Source organism: Tamandua tetradactyla, chromosome 10 (assembly GCF_023851605.1).
Source record: "Tamandua tetradactyla isolate mTamTet1 chromosome 10, mTamTet1.pri, whole genome shotgun sequence".
NCBI classification, from domain to species: domain Eukaryota; kingdom Metazoa; phylum Chordata; class Mammalia; order Pilosa; family Myrmecophagidae; genus Tamandua; species Tamandua tetradactyla.
Window position 1 is genome coordinate 59,343,281 of NC_135336.1, and position 19,044 is coordinate 59,362,324.

At 33.5% G+C, this 19,044-nt stretch overlaps 1 protein-coding gene across 2 annotated transcripts; it reads left to right on the forward strand.

Moving 5' to 3' along the window:
- Positions 1-1,933: 1,933 nt before the first annotated feature.
- Positions 1,934-18,507, forward strand: POU1F1 (POU class 1 homeobox 1). 2 transcript variants are annotated; one of them, XM_077117617.1, is made up of 6 exons: positions 1,934-2,075; positions 4,819-4,968; positions 14,100-14,324; positions 16,453-16,617; positions 17,364-17,424; positions 18,297-18,507. In XM_077117617.1, the coding sequence occupies exons 1-6, from the start codon at positions 1,934-1,936 to the stop codon at positions 18,505-18,507; spliced, it is 954 nt and encodes a 317-aa protein (XP_076973732.1). The 2 variants fall into 2 exon arrangements, with proteins under 2 accessions (XP_076973732.1, XP_076973733.1); XM_077117618.1 differs by having other exon boundaries at positions 1,934-2,070; positions 4,892-4,968.
- The last annotated feature ends 537 nt before the right edge of the window (positions 18,508-19,044 follow it).

The following is a 19,044-nucleotide window of genomic DNA, read 5'->3' on the forward strand; positions in this document are numbered from 1 at the left end:
TTTTAAAAATAAATATTTTCAGGTAATATCAAAAGATTTGGGCAACGTTTGAACATCTTTTTCTACAAAATATTAATTGGGTACTGAATTAGCTTGTTAAGCTGCTAGAATGCAATATACCAGAATGGAACAGCTTTTAGAAGGGAATTTTTTAAGTTACAAGTTTACAGTTCTAGGGCTGTGAAAACATCCAAATTAAGGCACCAACAAAAGGTTATCCTCGTTCAAGAAAGGCTGATGCCATCCAGAGCACGTCTGTCAGCTGGGAATGCATGTGGCTGGCATCTGCACATGACCATGTCTGCCGGGCTCTGCCTACGTCAAGGCATCTGCTCTCTCTGTCGGCGCTCTAAGCATCTCCAAACATCTGTGTCCCAGTCAGCAACTGTCCTCTAAGTGTCTGCATCTGAGGTTTCTTCCCCTTTTAAAGGACTCTATTAAACTAATCAAGATCCACCTTGACTAGACAGAGTCACATCTCCATCTAACCTAAAGGCCATACCCACAAATGGACACACCACACCTTTGTGGAGATAACCTAATCAAAAGGGTTTCCACCCTACAATTTTGAATCAAGATTAAAGGGCATGGCTTTTCTGGGGTACACAAATTTCAAATTAGCACAGATACTAAGAAAATATCAAGCTTTTTGAAAATGTATTCTTGACAATATTAACATTGAATTAAGTGCAAAGTACCCAATTCCAAATCATCTTGAAACATTCCATAATACAAAAGTTCAAAGAACCAAATGAAGCATGGGCCTTGTTTATGTCAGTAATACCTGTACCCATTGGGTTACTTCTATTTACTATATTCCTGAAATATATATTGTAAAAATAGTATTTGCTTACTGATTAATATGCAGAAATCACAATCTTGATGCTTTTTCTTTGTGAATCAATTAAGGTTTATTATTTTTTCCTGTTCACATGTCTATATATTCTATGTAACAAGTTTGCATTTGCTCCTACCATGGTTACCACCGGCTCTGTAGCTGAATGGCTAAGGTCAGTGGCTTTCACACAGTTGAGCTTACTAAGGATGATCTGGTGCAGAACTCCCAGAGGTGTTGCTAGATTTACATGATATAACCAAGAAAGTGTCCAGATGAGGTGTCAGCATCTACTAAGAGATTACTAAATGTTAATTCTCGATCAGTTCATTGAAAACAAGAAAAGAACTGTCAATTATATTCATACTTTCTGTACATTACCAAAATTTTATTAAATAGTTTTCCATTTTCCATTATTATGAAATTTTATAATGTGGTGAAAATCAAACTGGTGTTCTTAGCTTTTGAAACTGTTCATTGTTGAATGTGAATCGGTAGATGATGACAATACATCCACTCTCATAGTTAATTTGCTTCTCTCAATATAAAGTTAAGTAGTCATAGTTTCTTAAAACCATGTAATATATACTTCTCATTTCATGTTACATTGCAGGTTTAATTAGAAGTTATCAAAATAAGAAAAAATCTCGCTTGTAATTTTGCTAGTAGCAAAATGACACCTATTTTTCAATTCATTCTGTTGTTATTCCTTTGAAGGATGCTTTTTTTTCAAAGTCATCCATTCTTCTCTAAAAAGCCTACATTATTGAAAATTGTCAAATAAAGTTTCAGATTTCTTCTTTCTCCTCAATCTGTGACTGTACCCCAGAACTAGCTTCCCTCTGGGGCATGGATTATGTTTAGGTAAGAAGGAAGACAGTGCAGACTGATAAAGCAATACTCCTGGGAAAAGACTATTAACATGTATAAAGGGATTTCCCTGCAGTATAAATACCAGCATGCACTCCCCTGGTGCTTCAGAGCCCTCCTGATGTATATATGCAGGTAGCGAGAATTGAAACAACCCTTTGAGACGTACTATAATAAACCTGATTTGGGCAGCAGCAGTCCTCCTTGTTTTCGTGCTCTCTTGTGGGAATGAGTTGCCAACCTTTTACTTCAGCTGATACTTTTATACCTCTGAATTCTGACTCTTCTGCACCTCTGCCTCTGATAATGCATCACAGCGCTGCGGAGTGCCTACCTGTCTCCAACCATGCCACCAATGTGATGTCGTCAGGTACTGACTTTCATCTAAGGATTTCAGAGTGGCTGCTTTGAACCTTGTTATTTTAGAATTTCTTTGCTCCTTCTGTTTTTCCCCTTCAGGTTATTAGGTTTGAGGATATTAAAAAAACCAAAATGCCTAAGATTTTCAAGAAATATTAGGAAGTATATTCATTTAAATTTTGTTTGCTTTATTGTAAATGATGTTTCTACATCAGAAAATAGTGAATTTGGATTTTTTTAATCTGAAAAAAAAAGAGAAAACCTAAGAAGTAGTACAAACTGACTTTATGTTCAAAAAGTGCTGCTTCCTGATCTGAAGATTTGTTTGGTATTTAAATTCCAATTACATCTGCTGTCTAAAAGCAGCAATGTATCATATAGTAAACATAACCAAATAATGCCCAATAACATCAATAGTGGGTTTCAAAAAAGAAAATATTTTCGTAAGTTTAAATAAACTCATCTTTTTAGCATAATGCAAAATTCAAAAATGAAAACTAGAAACAATAAAACCTTTAAAACCCTTGAACTGGGTCTAACTTTCTCAAGACTGAGTTCCAAAGAGACTCCAACATCTAACAAAGCTTTATTATTTGTCTTACCTAACTTTCTTAAATAAAATTTAAACCTGAGAATTCATATATGCTGTCTCAACACAATCAAACAAATGCATACGTTTTACACATTGACTATGCAATAAAAATAGTGTTTTAAAGTTGATTTGTAAATGGACAAAGTCTTGAATTGACTAAATTTCATCCATTGTAGTAAAGCATTATTCACTTTCCACTTCTTTTAGATACAATCTATCTCACATTTAGAAATGAAATAAAATTTTATATATTTAGATGTCAAAAATTTTTATTTATATATTTATATCCTGATTTAAAGAACTTAAGCTCCACAGTTATAATTAGGTACTTTCCAAACACATATACAGGATGACATTGATCTTGAGTTGAATTTTAAAGAATATAGAGATTAGATGTCTGGACTTTGGTGAAATCACTAATGTATAAGATTTTTTGCTAATCTAACAAATATACTCATAATCTAATTAAAAAGGTAATGATGAAAGTATCCTCAAATGTAATTATTGTAAATATAATAAAGTGTTTTACCCAAAATATGTTCTACAGATAAACCCAAAACACAGTCAGGACATAGCTAATATCATCTTTTAAGAAATGAGAGTACTGATACAATGTTTGCATAATCTACTAATAAAGTATTTGGCCAACAAGGAAACAAAATTTAGAACTGAGGTAATGATGTAGCATGTTTACCTTCAAAATTCTCTTTATTTATTTAAGAGTAAACTAAAATATATTCAGTATATTAGCTAGCTTTTATCCAACTTCCCAAAATCAGAACCACAAAAATTATTTCACCATTGAGAGTAAATAAAATTCGTAATTAGTAAAAATGATCGAAAAATGTTGTAAATGATAAAAGCAGTGTTTTATAATTTTTATATAAAATTATAACTATGTACATCTAATTGTCTAAGTAAGAAATTTAAAACATTGATTATAATGTAAACATGTGTATTTAATGTGTTTAAAACACACTTGTTTAATTTTGGAATCCATGGTTAGGGATTTCTATGTGTAATCATAAAATGATCAGTTCTTTATACATGTCAGTTGTGAAAGGAAAATTTATCCTGTATTTTGCAAAGACAATATTTTCTGTATTTAGAGAAAATGCTTTATTTTTTAAGAGAATTCATGTTTTAATCACTAGATCATATCTTTTATTCTTAAAAGATCCTCATTCTATAAATTAAATGTCCTATATTTATTAAAAATATATAACCATATTATATTTATGACATTCCACCATTATATTCTGGATGTGGAGGGAAAAAAATGAAAAAAAAAAACCTAAAAACACACTTACAGTGGTTTTATTGTTAATAGTCCATGCTATTTGTCCACTTGGTGATTAGTTCAATAATAGTTTAGTGAAAGTTTACAATTCAAATTTATTTTTAAAGTGCATATTGATTCCAAAAAGTAAATAACTTTATGAACAAGGTTATGTTTATATACTAGGTTCAACCTTTATGGACATTAAGTTATTCAAGAATGAACTTATTTTTTGACCTGTTCTTTCATTTGAATAGTTGAACTGATTGTGTGCCTACAGAAAAATCTATAATCTCATGTTCCATCATACATTGGAAATATGAATCCACCATATATTGTCATGAGTTTTTCATAACACCAGGAATTTATTGGGTTTTTATGCACGTAGGCAAAAGGAGGTTAGTTGCTCTGCCATTTTCGATAAAAATTTGATAGGAGAATCTGCAAGAGTAAAGACTGTTCAAGAGTTGATTTCTTTATTTGTTCTACCAGACAAAGACCAGTTGTAATGCTGTTAAATACAAGAATTTACAAGATTATTCCTTTAGTTGGTTTGCCACAATGTCTTTATTGGATGGAACCCACAAGGATTCTGCAACCCTCAAAGAGCCAGTGTCTACACTGGTCAGTCTCCCCTTCATCGGACACCCGTAGCGCAAAACACAATGATTATTAATGAAACTTGAAGTCTATTTTGGTGATTTCTGATCTTATTACCTGAGATACAAACTTTGGCCCTAGCTTTAATCTACTCTTCCAGAGGACTTCCCTCCCACCCTCACGATGGGAAAAAACACGGGCATTTAATTTTAAGACTAGCATAAATGTTTATTTTTGAAGTGAAACGAATGTGTCTTGAACCCTCATACATTTTCTTACCAGTCCCGTCTATTTTGTCTTTGATCCAAACTCCTAAATGTTTGCGCACATATTTCTCCGTGACAACTTTGGGAAATACTGCAACAGGACTTCACTATTCTGTTCCTTCCTGTCATTATGGAAACCAGCCATCCACCTATGGAGTGATGGCAGGTAAGTAAAATTATCTTTATGCATTAGGTTGAATTGGGGGTCACTTAGATGGATTTCCTGGGTCTGTGAGAATTGTGACCAGAGTGTGTGTTGAAATTCAGATCTCAACTTTGGAAATTCCTGGTAAAACCATGACTTATTGAAATGTTCCTGATCTGTGATGTTGTTATAGATGATTCTATCTCACCGTAAACTGCTGTGCTTAACTACTGTACTTGCTTTGAATGATTTTTTATTCTAAATCACCACCGTCAAACTGCTTTTCGTCACATCTTAGGGAGGTTGGTAGGCTTGCTTCCAGTAATAATATGGTAACTCCTAGCCACTAACCCTCAAATAGCTATTTACATTTGAGGTGAAATTAACTAAACTAAAATAAAATAAAACGCAAAATTCATTTCCTCAGTTGCACTAGCCCCATTTCAGGTGCTCAATAATCTTAAATTATTGTGGCTACCATATTGAACAGCATTGATTTATAAAACATCTCCATCATTGAAACATTTGTTTTGCATAACTGGTTCATAAAGAGATCATAAGGCACCACTGGAGAGCTCACTGCAGAGGATTTAGCAATAGCTGCATGAAGCTTTGGTGAACTTTTCTGAGTTGTTTCTGAGTTTTGAGTGAGATTTAAGCAATTAATGTCACATATTTTCTTTTCTGAAAAATGGAAGCTGCTCTATTTTAAACATGACTATTTACTGACACTTATATGAAGGCATTGATAGAAAAGGGGAAATGTGGCCGGCTAGAACTACTCATCCCAAAGACTGTGATGCTTAATATCATGGTATGGCCAAATAAATGATTTGACTTAATATTAAGTGCCCCAATATGTTGTATACATTTTTTTGTATTGTTTGTTTATGTTTAAAGAAATTCTTTGGCCTTCTATTTTTTATTACCACGGATGGGAAAGAACTATTATGGGTGACAATAAACTGCTAAGACTCTTTCTGAGACTATGAGTATGTGTGCATGCATGCACATGTGTGTGATATTGAGAGAGAAGAAAAAAACTTTGTAATTTTGTAGGAAAGAATCACAAAAGGGAATCTTTTCTGACTTGTGTTGCATTATCATCTAAAGCAAACAGTAAAAACAATATCGATTTATGACTATAATTTTGAAACAAAATTAAACAATTTCATTCATCTATCTTTATATTCTCAAAATGTTTTCGTTTGAGACTAAATAAAAAATTTAAAACTTTTAAATAAAATGACATTCCAGAAAAATACAGACCTATTTTACATTCTATCAATATCATTCTATATAAACCAGTATTTCCTACATTTATGTTCAAATAAAGAATGATGATCTGAATGATTACCTTTAAATCCTGATGTCTCTTTTTAATAGTTAAAAAAGAAAGAAAACCATGTTTTTTCATTCTCCTCAAAAACTAATCATTCGTGAAATTAATTTGAAATTAATAGAAATTATTCATATTTCATGGTAAATGAGAACAGCCGTCCTTAATGATGAAGTGCTTTCATAATAAAATAGTAAATCAGTGTGTATTTAGGTGTGGATAGTATATTTTCCATTGTGTCTACCTTTTGATTATATTGACAAGGCACGCAAACACATGGCCAATGCTGCGTTCTCCTGAAGGTACGGTATTGCTGGTCATTCCCAGCAGTTCCATGAATTCTGGGGTAGCTTTTAAGATCACTCTTACCCTTCACAGAGGCAGTCATTGTCAGTTGATTAGAGCTATCATGAAGATTAAACCAGTCACAGACCAAGAGTCAATAATCTCTTGCCCATGTCAATCTAAAAATAGCAAATGAAGCTGCGAGGCATTTATTGGGGGTCTTAGAATTGCAATTTGGGGAGCACAGACTCAGGTGGCAATCCAAATAGTGTCCAGTTTTGGCATTCCAGGCAAGGGTTTTTAAAGGAAAAGGAGATTAGACAAGTTGTGGTTGGTGAATATTTGGGGTACTCCAGCTGTCCTTCAGGCTGGATAGTTAACTGAGTTCTTTATCTTGTGTCTCATTTTAAGATATCAGGATGTCCTTGGGGTTTCCAGGAACACCACTGCCTGAAGCTTTGCATACTTTGGCAGTTTGTGATATCTGGCTGATATTTGCCTCCAGAATGAACTCTTGACTCTATTTCAAATCTCTTAGTCATATTAATGCTATTTTGTTTTATTTCATTTCACACCCAAAAACCTTAAGGCTTTTGCTTTCACCACCACTCACACACACGCACAACGAATCAGGGTACGCTGATGCTGACCTCATGAGTTCTCAGCTAGCCTGAGAATTCTACCATCCTTTTCTGATTCCAAGATTGGAGACCAGAGGGCCATGTTCACCTTGAGAGTCATCAGGCACCTTAGATTTCACTGGCACAAGGTCCCTCAAGCAGGTACTCCACAAACACTCTTCAATTAACCTTGACCTCATGATGGTTAAAAAGGTATGGTCCCTTGTAGAACCCTTTAAATGATTCATAGTCTGGTTTAATAATCATCAAGAACAAAATGGTTATGCTGGTCTTTGAAGGTATCTCTTTTAGTCTTGAAATAAAATGTGATCTATTTTTTGTTGCTGAAAGAAAAATGCTGCACTTTTTTTTTTATGTCATTTGAATACTCTAAGAAATCTCAAGGTGTTCATCAAATCAGCTACTTCCACACAATCCACAAGCAGTGTCTTATCATCAATAAAGACAGGTTCAGGGTTTTGTATAATCTATACAAAAGTGAGACTCAAAAAAAAAATCTATATTTCAAAGGATGTGAAATTTCTTGATTCAATATGGTTATCTTATTACCCATACTCTGATGTTTACATTTGGTTTGAGCATTTCAATAAATTAACTTCCACTGGAAGGGAAGAGCTATGTACCACATATTTTGTAAAGGTTGGCAAGGAAGACTTAATTGTCAGACTCCAGTACGCCTCTCGGCCCAGGTGGGGGATAGACCAAAGAGAAGAACTAACTGGGAGCAGCTTATCAGTCACATTTTTTTGTTCATCTTTTAACTAAATTTTATTTCATTTTTTAATAAATGTAACACATGCTAAGAAAAAATAAGCCATTAGAATGAATTTTAAAACCTCATGAAATTATTTATCTGAATAATAAATTTCCTACATTTGCAATCCCACTCTCAAGAGGTGACCACTGATAATTTCTTAAAGGCTTCCTGAGAATCCTTCATGCAAATTCAGATATACTATTCATACTGCTTTTTTGTTTGTTTGTTTTTGTTTTTTTATTGTATAATATAGCATATATACAAAGCAAAGAAATAATAAAGCAATAGTTGTCAAAGCACACTTCAACAAGTGGTTACAGGATAGTTCCCAGAGTTTGTCATGGGCTACCATACAATCCTCTCAAATTTTTCCTTCTAGCTGCTCCAGAATATAGGAAGTCAGGATACTTAAATACTTTTTTATCATCACAATTGACTTTTTTCCCCTTCTTTTTTTGTGAGCAATAACATATATATATATATAAAAAGGCAATAAATTTCCAAGCACAGCATCACAGTTAGTTGTAAAACATATTTCAGACTTTGACAGGGGTTACAATTTCACAATTTTAGGTTTTTACTTCTCGCTACTCTAAAATACTGGAGACTAAAGGAGATATCAATTGAACGATTCAGTATTCATATTCATTTGTTAAGTCCTGTCTTCTATGTATAATTCCACCATTACCTTTGATCTTTCTATACATCTCATTGGGGTTGTTTGGTCTATGCCAATTCTAAATTTTTGCTATTGGAAGGGTCTATCACTAATATGGGGTAGGGAGATGGAACTATCTGATGTTCTGAAGAGGCTGGGCTAGGTTTCAGGACTTATGTGGGACCAGGGACCCATCTGAAGGTTGTAGGTTTCTGAAAAGTTACTCTAGTGCCTGGAACCCTTGTGGAATATTATAAATTGCCCTAGGTGTTCTTTAGGATTGGCTGGAATGGTCCTGGTTGGAGGTTGGCAGGTTATGATAGGTAGCAAGGTCTACCTGAAGCTTGAGTAAGAGCAACCTCCAGAGAAGCCTCTCAACTCTATTTAAATTCTCTCTGCCACTGATACTTTATTAATTACACTTCTTTTCCCCCATTTGGTCAGGATGTAATTGTTGATCCCACGATTAGCAGTTTTATATCAGTCACATTTTAAACCTATTTCAGAACTTGTGCAAGTGACAACACCTCTGGGATCATGTCTAAGTTGAGGTGGGTGCTGCAACTCTATGATTGGTATGTGTGGCAAATTTGTACTGACTCAACCTTCCACTCTCCTTTGGTCTCCTCTTCAGAGAAACGTGAAACTATATTCCTCCTTCTGTCCCTTTACTCCTTAGAATTTTGATAAATCGAGATCACAGTATAGGTAATGCGACATGGACAATGAAAAATGCTATTCAATGTTTTTTCTACATAAACATGAAACAAATGAACAAAACTCTGATTATTGAGCAGCTGAATTGTTTCTATTCTTCAGTTTCTAAAGTGGGATAAATCTGGGAAACGAGCTCAATGGACTGGGCACCCTGTCTACTGTTCAATGAAAACTGAGCAAATCGGCTTCAAGATAAAGCTTGTTAAAATCAGCAGTTATGTGACATGAGACCAAACCAGAAAGTGTTTTTTCCGAAGTATTTAAAAAAACAATTTTAAGAGGAAGGCAAAAAAAAATCTGTTTCAGAATTAACCATGAAGGTGAACGTTCATTCTTTCTGATGTGAAGTGAATAATAAGGGAGAAGCTTTTTATGGTTGAAACTGCCTTCCCCACATAAGCTAATGCAAAAGGTAACAGAAATCAGTTCAATAGCTGATTTGGAAAAGTGCTGCACTTTGGAAACCATCTCTCCAATGACTCTTAAGGTCTTGTTCTCCTCTTCTTTCTCCTCTTCCTCCTTCTTCCCCCTCCCCTCCTCCTCCTCTTTTTCCTTTGGCTTTGTTCTGTTTTATTTTGACCTAATTTATTCATGGTTTTGTCAAAGCTAAAGGAAGGAGTAATTCTGAATATCTTTTGTCACTGAGTTATGAAATGTCTTCCAATAGCAGTAACATTATAGATTTTCCCTTCAATTAAGGTTTGGCAAACTTTTTCTGTAAAGGGCCGGATAGTAAATACTTTAGATTTTAGTGTTGCTGTCACAAGCACTCAAGTTTGCCATTGTTGCAGGAAAGCACTATAGATATTAAATCAACAAATGAGTGCGCTGTATTACAACAAGCTTAATTTACAGAAACAGAAGGCAGCATGCCCCAATTTTATTTGCATGCATAGGATTTGCCAATGCATGCAGGTTAAAAAAAATTGCAATTCAAATTTACCTTGTAAATCATAGTGTATGGGAAAAAAAGTAAAATAAACGGAGATGTTAAAATGCATGTTGCTGATCATGCCTACAGCTAAGTGGCAAATTTTACTGTGTCCCTCTGCTTCCCCTCTTTGTTCTTTTAAGGCATCAAACTCACAGCCTTAGAAAGGTGGCAGCTAGCATCCGAAAGTCCAGGTTGCAGAATGGCAATTTGCCACACACCGTGGTTACAAGGAGTCAGTGCTTAGCAAGACAAGACTCACTATCACTTTGCTATTCCTGCTTTCTTCTCATCCTTCCCCACCTCTGCCACCAGAATTGTATACAGAACAATATGTAAAGGATGTAGATTACGAATCTGCGATGCTGAAGATATACTCCCTACTTTGGAGAATGTACGAACACTTCCAAACATGTTCATTGCACACTTGCCAACAACCTACAGATTTTTGCTTTATCGAGGTTTTGGAAAATGATTATGAGAACTGTGCTGCCCATGACTAGTCAAATCTTTTTATCTTCTTCCTCTTGTTTTCTTTTTAAAAAGTCCAGGCTTAAAATACATACATACATATATATATATATATATATATATATATATATATATATATATATATGATCAAACAGCAGTTTGTTTACCTATGCTTGTAACTATCATGCTAAATTCCTATGTAAAGCTAATTCCAGGAAAACTGTGTCCTTACAGATATTGTAGATACTTTCACTTTGTGAAAGCTAAAACTGACATCATGCATTGTGTTTTCCTTTTGGTTCAGATGCCAACTTTTGTAGCATGGTATTTCCTTGATACTTTTGAGGGATTCCATTTAAATTTATTTTGCAAACGTTCACATTTCCTGTATATTAATAATGTGTGAACTACCTTTAATTTTTCTGGAGTTAAGGATGACATACATTTAATATTTTGATATATAGTTATATATTCTTGCCTGAAAGTATTTTTTTTTTTTTTTTTTTTTAAAGAGAGAGGGAGGAAGGGAAGGAAAGACAGAGAAGGAAGGAAGGATGGAAGGAAGGAAGGAAGGAAGAAAGGGAAACATCTTTAAACATTTTCTTGTTTTATTATATTTTGTTTGTTTGTTTGTTTTTTACATGGGCTGGGGCCGGGAATCGAACCGGGGTCCTCCGGCATGGCAGGCAAGCACTCTTGCCCGCTGAGCCACCGCGGCCCGCCCTGAAAGTATTTTTAACATAGTCAAATATATTTAAACTGAAGGGGAAAAAACTAAAACGGAAAGTGACAATTTAACTGAGTTCAGACTGACTGAAAAATGATATAGGCAATTATTTTAATGTGGTTTAATGCAACACTCACTGGACTTCAGTTCTGGTTTCAGCTGCATGGCTCATTAATGGTGCACCCAAAGAGGGTTTTTAAGTTCTCTGTACTTAAATCTCCTAACTTGTAAATGGGGAAAAATACATATTTTTTCCCAACTCATTTTGTTTATGTAAGGGTAACAGATAACAAATGTGAAATGAACACAGCACAAAGTGTGGCATAGATTTGTAGTAGTAATATTCGCATATGATTATTATTGGCAAGAAAATTTAAAATAATGATCAAGATTGCTAACAAATTCTGACCTTATGATATGCTTATTTTAAAAATATACAAAAAATTACTTATAGAAAGCAAAAATAATTTGACACAAATTAATTGAGTTATCTAAATTGTCTTAAATAGATTAACTTAGCAAAATCAATTAGCAGCCTGATTTTTTTTCTCTTTGCTTTTTCTGTTTCTCAAGTATTTCATCATTAAGTATATTAAATGAAGCCTGATATTTCTAAATAATGAAAGGAATAAAGTTTTTTCATATATATAAAATGTAATTCTGAAAGTACAAGAAAAGAAAAATCTTGAGATAAATACTAAATAGATGCTTAAACAAACTTTATCAATTTTCTTTATATAGCTGTGTATATACGTGTGTGTGTGTATGTGTGTCTTTTGTTTCCACTAACAGAAGTCTAAAATAGAAAGCTAAAAAAATGAGCCCTAAAAACAATAAACATCTTCAAAAATGAGCATTAAGCAAATTAAAAATTGATACAATTGTTCTTAATTCTTTCTGGTTAGGTCAATATAAAACACAGTAGAGAATAAATTGGATAGTTAACTGATATTTTAAAAATTAACTGTGGTTACTGGTTGCTTATAGAAGTAGCCTGAATTTTCAAGACAGCCAACTTTATCTTATTTTATCTTTTCTCTCACTTGTATATCTCCTTTGCTTCAAAAAAATAATATAGTCTATTGAGTAGGGCTTTATAATTACATATTCTCATATGAATAAAACAAGTGGACAAGTTGCTGACATATACTATTCTTTACATATTTACATATTAATATAAGAGTAATATATTCAGGCAAAATACATCATTACACACATATTTAATTTATGAAAGTGTTTATGAAGAAATTACATGCAATAAGGAATCTTGATGTATTTTTAAATAAGTTACTAATAATTATTATATATATTCTGTTGTAATTTATTTTTAGTTTATAGTCATAAGCAAAATGATTAATTACTTAATATATTGTTCATAACAAAATGTCTTGGCTATACAATGTGTCATCAAATATAAATTGAGGTAAAATATCTATCTATAAAAGTCAAAATATATTGATGAAGAAAATATAAATAAAATAGGTTGGTCTTATATACTACCCTCTCACCCATATTCCCCAACTGAGATAAGCTCTCCTTTCCTAATGAAGAAAGAAATCTGGAAGCAGTTTTTTGTTGTATTTTAGAATCTATCTTTGTGATTTATTAGCTCACTCAATAGAGTTAATGCTTCATTATTTATGGGTTGGTTTACATATAATATCTAGAATTGTAGCCTTCTTGAGCCCCCCCTTTTTTTTTTGCTTCTCCTTAAATTATAATCAAGTGATACATATTTTGTATGCTGTGTGGCGGGGTCACATGTCATTCTTTTTCCATGTCAGTATCCCTTTATTGCAGCACCATTTGCTGAATTTTTGTTTGGTTTTTTGCTTTTTTGTTTGTTTGGGAAGTGCACCGGCCAGGAATCCACCCCTGGTCCCCGGTATGACAAGTGAGAATGTTAGCACTGAACTACCCTTGCACTCCCTCATTATATTTTGTATTCATCAAGAAATCTTGCTGCTGACTTTTTAATAGAACTTTTTTTTAAGTTACCTGTGGTAAAAGCTATTCGAGTCTCAATTCTATTTAGCCATGTAAGTGTCTTTTATGGTTACACAATCCTCTTTTACCTGCTTTTGTTAAACGTTTTAAAAATCGAGATTGTTTCTCCTTAAAATCAAACATTTGCTGATAAAACAATGGGGCTTTTGAATATCGTAAAATCAACATCAGGAACATAAGACAACTTTCTGCCACAGCCCTTAACCCAGGGGCTTAACTAGATAGACATCAAGATTATTTGTTCAATGATTTTTAAAAACACACATTCTGAATAGGGTTGAACCCCAGGTTCCCACAAACAGGTGTCTTTTAGGACAGAAAAAAAAAGATGGAAAATTCACACTTTTGACAGAATTTGCTTACTTCTTTAATTGTTCGCGATTCTCTGCTGCTTTCCTTTGCCATTTTGTTTTTCTTTCTCCGAAGAAGGTGGAAAATATTAGCATTGACTCTGACCTAATCCGGTTACTGACCCCGGGACTGAATGTAAGGTAGACTTTAAGAATTGAGACTCACTGTAGCAGAATAATAGACTCGGCTGGCAAAGCCCTCGTTTGTAGCATAGAAATGAGGTTAATTATATATGGCTCTTTCCTTCTCTTTCTTTCTTTATGTACAGGTAGCTTAACCCCTTGCCTTTATAAGTTTCCTGACCACACCTTGAGTCATGGGTTCCCCCCAGTGCACCAGCCCCTCCTGGCCGAGGACCCCGCCGCCGCCGATTTCAAGCAGGAGCTCAGACGGAAAAGCAAATTGGTTGAAGAGCCAATAGACATGGATTCCCCGGAAATCCGAGAACTGGAAAAATTTGCCAATGAATTTAAAGTGAGAAGAATTAAGTTAGGTACGCACTTGTTGAGAACAATGAGGCAGATATCTTGATCTGCAAACCCCTCTCTATTTCTCTTAAATCTCTTATAGTCTGTATATTATTCACGACATTTTCCATTTTAATCTCTACTGAGGGCTTAAACTAGTCAAATTATGAAACTCCCACAAAAATCTTTATTTCTTCATACATTATTAATGGTTTAAACGCATCAATTTTTAAATTATTGGCATCCTTTTCCCATTTCCCCCGACTCAGGATAGGTTTTGAAGTGCACATTCTAAATCCATATTTTATTTGAACTTTTAAGTAGATGATATATTCATAATCAAACACAGAAAGGTGTATACTGTGAAATGTTTCACTGTTGCTTGTCTTTCCTGTTTATCAATGTTAGTGTCTTTTGTATCCTTCCAGGGGTATCTTATATACATGTCAGCAAATTCATATATCCCCCACTATTTATCTTGGAGCGTGTTCAGCATTAGTATGTATATGGATCACACTTTTCTTAAAATGTTGTTTTTATTTTATTTTATTTTTATGGACCAGCCACATCATTTGATGGCTATTCCACGGTTTATATAACCAGTTCCCTACTGATGAAATGTAGGTGTTTGCAACTTTTTGCAATTACATGTATATTACCTTGTAAATGTCATTTTGCACCAGTGTGGATATAGTCATAGGAAAAGTGTTTGAAGAATTACTTGCTCAGTAGATGTGAATTTGAAATTTTGACAGCGGGTAAATTGGTCTCTATGGAGTTGTACCAAATGTTACTACCATCAGCAGTTCATGAGTGCGTCTCACTAACTCAGAAGGAGTCCCCCAAAGGTAACAGATTTTTTTCTTTCACTTTTTAAATTTCCCTCCATAATATATCCCCTGCACCTAGAACAGGAACTGGTATATAGAATTTATAAATAGTTCTAATAGAGGCAAATTATGCTATTAATCCTTGGATTTTTGCAAATCAGGCAGGTTAAAATGATACCTCATTGTAATTTCTTTCTTTCTTTGTTTTCTTTCTTTTGGCATGGTCTCTCGCATGGCAGGCGAGAATTCTGCCACTGAACCACCATTATCTGCTCTGCAATTTCATTTTTAATTTCTTTTATGTGTGAAACAGAAAGGTCATTCTTTCGTGTGCTTGAAAGTTGTTTGCATTTTCTTTCCTGTGAATTGCTCATAACCTTTGCTCATTTTCTACCGAAAACTGTTTTTAATATAAAATATCTATAACAATGAACTTTGGTTAAAATTCATGAAGATGATCATACAAACCTCTCACTGATGGAATGGACCATAGGTAAAGTTATAGTGATATTCACTGATGGGCATCATATGTAATCATTTTATATATACAGGTCTGCGTGTTGACATAGCATGTAGTAACACTTTTATAATAATAAACAGCAAGCATATCTTTATAGTATTCATTTTCTGTTTGATATTTATATTGCTATGAATGTTTCAAATTAGGTATTGGTGGTTTTTTCAACTTGTACTCTAAAAATGTTTGAGACAATCAGTGAAGCTCTTTTACCTAAAGGTAGAAGCATTACAAACAGCGTAAATGTGCATGGAGCCATATGTAAAATGTTGCATGATCATAGCCTTGAAATAAACATGTTTTTAGGAAAAATTAGCAGGATTCTTAGTTTTATTTGGTGTTCTTCAACAATATAATTGAATTTTTCACTCTTATAGTTAAGGTAAAATATTTCGTGATAAACCACCATAAATTTAATGTATTATATCAAATATTGTAAAGATTCCTCAACATGTATCATGAAGTATTTAATGATAATGATAAAACAAATCATTTTTAAGTGCCTTGGAAAGTGGTTATGACACACCTATGCAATTTTGCTAAATATTATGAATGATAGATTCTCCTATCTGAAACCTTTTGACTTCTAGAAAAACTTAATTTATCAACTAGATATAATCTTGTTGGAAGAGCCATATAATCCTCCATTGGACCTTATAAACAATCCTAAGTTGCCAACAAAGGTATACTTTAAAAATAATAGTTAATAACTGGTAGATAAAAATACACAAAGTTGTGTGATAATGGACCCAAATTAACGCTTCCTAAAAATTGGGGGTAAAGGTCTTTATTTTTCTCCTTTCACAGGATACACCCAAACAAACGTTGGGGAAGCTCTGGCAGCTGTCCATGGCTCTGAATTCAGTCAAACAACAATCTGCCGATTTGAAAACTTGCAGCTCAGCTTTAAAAATGCATGCAAGCTGAAAGCAATATTATCTAAGTGGCTGGAAGAAGCCGAGCAAGTAGGAGGTAACAAAAGGATCTGCTATTTTTTAATCTAAAGATAATGGCTTCAATTGTTTGGATCAATGCTAAATCGAGAGATTTGAGGGAGTTTTTGTTATTTATTTTTTTCTGAAAAAGAAATACCTTGTCATATATAACACTAAAATAATTTAAGAAATTTATAGCCACTACAAATGTAGAAATAAATATACTGGAAAGAAAATAATGAGGAAATAAACTGTATCAGGAAAACTTCCTAGATTTGTTGCATAGACATGAGATGGTGAAATGATTTTTTTTCATAACACACCTAAAGTTTTGGCCTCTACACTATACTATAGTAAGTAACTGCACATGGATTACTTTTAAGAATGTAATATTTATGTAGGGAGAGCATTTGCATACCTCATTGCACACATCTACCAGTAATTGCTACACATAAGAATTAATGTAACAGAATTCTTTACTTCTATTAAAAGCAACAAAGATGGATAAAGGACAAGTTCAGAGCATTTAGAGCAAGCAATCTACAGAAAGTAATGTAGGGGTATTATTTATAGAAAAATGTGTTTGAAAATTTAACATTCTGCATTAAAATTTCTTTAGGGCTTCTGATAGAAAATGACCTAGACTGAAAAAATTTTAAACTGAAAAATTATAGTGATTTTATTTTTTTATTGTTTCATAGAGTAAATTTGAAATCCAAATCTGATAGCCTTAAAAAACACCTACTTTAAAATAAATAATTATGACTTTTTTCAATATTACAGCTTTATACAATGAAAAAGTGGGAGCAAATGAAAGGAAACGGAAACGAAGAACGACGATAAGGTATCATTTTGAGGTAGTAAAATGATGGGTTTTTTAAAGGAAGGAAAAGGCATTTTACAAGTGAATGAATATTTGAATATAACATAGATGCAACCTGATACACAAATGTAATGTAAATAGAGTCGACTAATGAAACTTTGCAATAAAAAAGCATGATTTGATAACTTAGTAAAGTAGAGCTATTAGTTTTTAACATTTGATGGAAAAATATGTGCTGTTTGATATAGGAGCATTTTTGCTCTACAAGTTTGGATAAAGATAGAAAGAATCACTCGCAAGAGAGTAAGCATGTCTAATGCTCTTGCTCTGTATATATGGTATCTATATTATTGTTAATAATAAAACTAGTAATAAATATCTTAGTTTTTTAAAGTCCAACATGATTGGTCCTTTGCTTTTCAACCCAAAAAGACTGTCAGTTTCCATGAGGCACACATAGGAAAACGCTAAAAGATTGTGTTTTTTGTTTTGGTTAAATAGTGGTCCACTGAACACTTTATCCATTGTAAATAACCTAGATTGGTTTTTTGTTTTGTTGAACATTTTTGAAATGCCTACAGAAGCCTTCATTTCCTTTTCAAGAGCCTGGTGCCCTCTTGTGGCAAAAAGTGGGATAAACAAGCAAAGTCTGCTCTTTGGGTCGACTTCTTTGCTAGGACTCGTGTAACGCTACCCTGAAGAAGAAAAGCGTCTAGATGTTTAAAAACTTATATATTTTTGTTGCTGTTGTTGTTGTTGAAAAGCTTTACAAGTGTTTTCAGAGTCTTTAACCTTTCTTTTCATATTGATGTTTAGGAAATTTAATGTAATTTAATTTTTATCATTAAAAAATGTCACTAAAAACATAATTTCAATCTCCACCCATCCCTTAGTATTGCTGCTAAGGATGCTCTGGAGAGACACTTTGGCGAACAGAATAAACCTTCCTCTCAAGAGATCATGCGGATGGCTGAAGAATTGAATCTTGAGAAAGAAGTAGTAAGAGTCTGGTTTTGTAACCGAAGGCAGAGAGAAAAACGAGTGAAAACAAGTCTGAATCAGGGTTTATTTACTATTTCTAAGGAACATCTTGAGTGCAGATAAGATTTCTTATTGTGTAACAGGCAGTTTTTCTATATTTCATTCTCTTCTCTTACCCAACAAAATCGGTTCTTTGTTTGGTTTCAAAGATCATTTTGTATCAATAACTGTTTATTTGAACTCAAAGCTTTGAACTGAAGAGCCAGAGACATCTTAGAATTTTATTATTGCATTTAGGAATAAACCCTGATCAGAACTGACACCTTTGAAGCCGCTGTTTAGAGCCCAGAGTCCAGAGAAGTCTTTCAAAAGAAATGTGAGGAAACAGTAATTTTTGGCCTTTTTGTTTTTCCAGACATTTACGTTTTCAATATTTAGCTATAGAAAATTGCTGTGTGGAGTCTTGAGCCCTAAACCACTAGTACGTAAGCTGCAATAGGACAAGAATTACGTCTGGCTTGTTTGCTATTATTTCTCCTGTGCCTGAGAAAGTGTTTGATCATACTAGGTGTGTAATCTTTGTTATATGAATAAATGGGTATTCCATTAACATGACTACTAACTTGAAAGGTGACTGATTCAATAATGTAATCTATTTTT

Coding starts and splice junctions, on each gene's coding strand:
- POU1F1 (XM_077117617.1), top strand. CDS start 1,934: ATGAGTTGCCAACCTTTTACTTCAGCTGATACTTTTATACCTCTGAAT. Junction 2,076..4,818: donor CACCAATGTGATGTCGTCAG/GTACTGACTTTC, acceptor TTTTCTTACCAG/TCCCGTCTATTTTGTCTTTG. Junction 17,425..18,296: donor AAACGAAGAACGACGATAAG/GTATCATTTTGA, acceptor CCCATCCCTTAG/TATTGCTGCTAAGGATGCTC.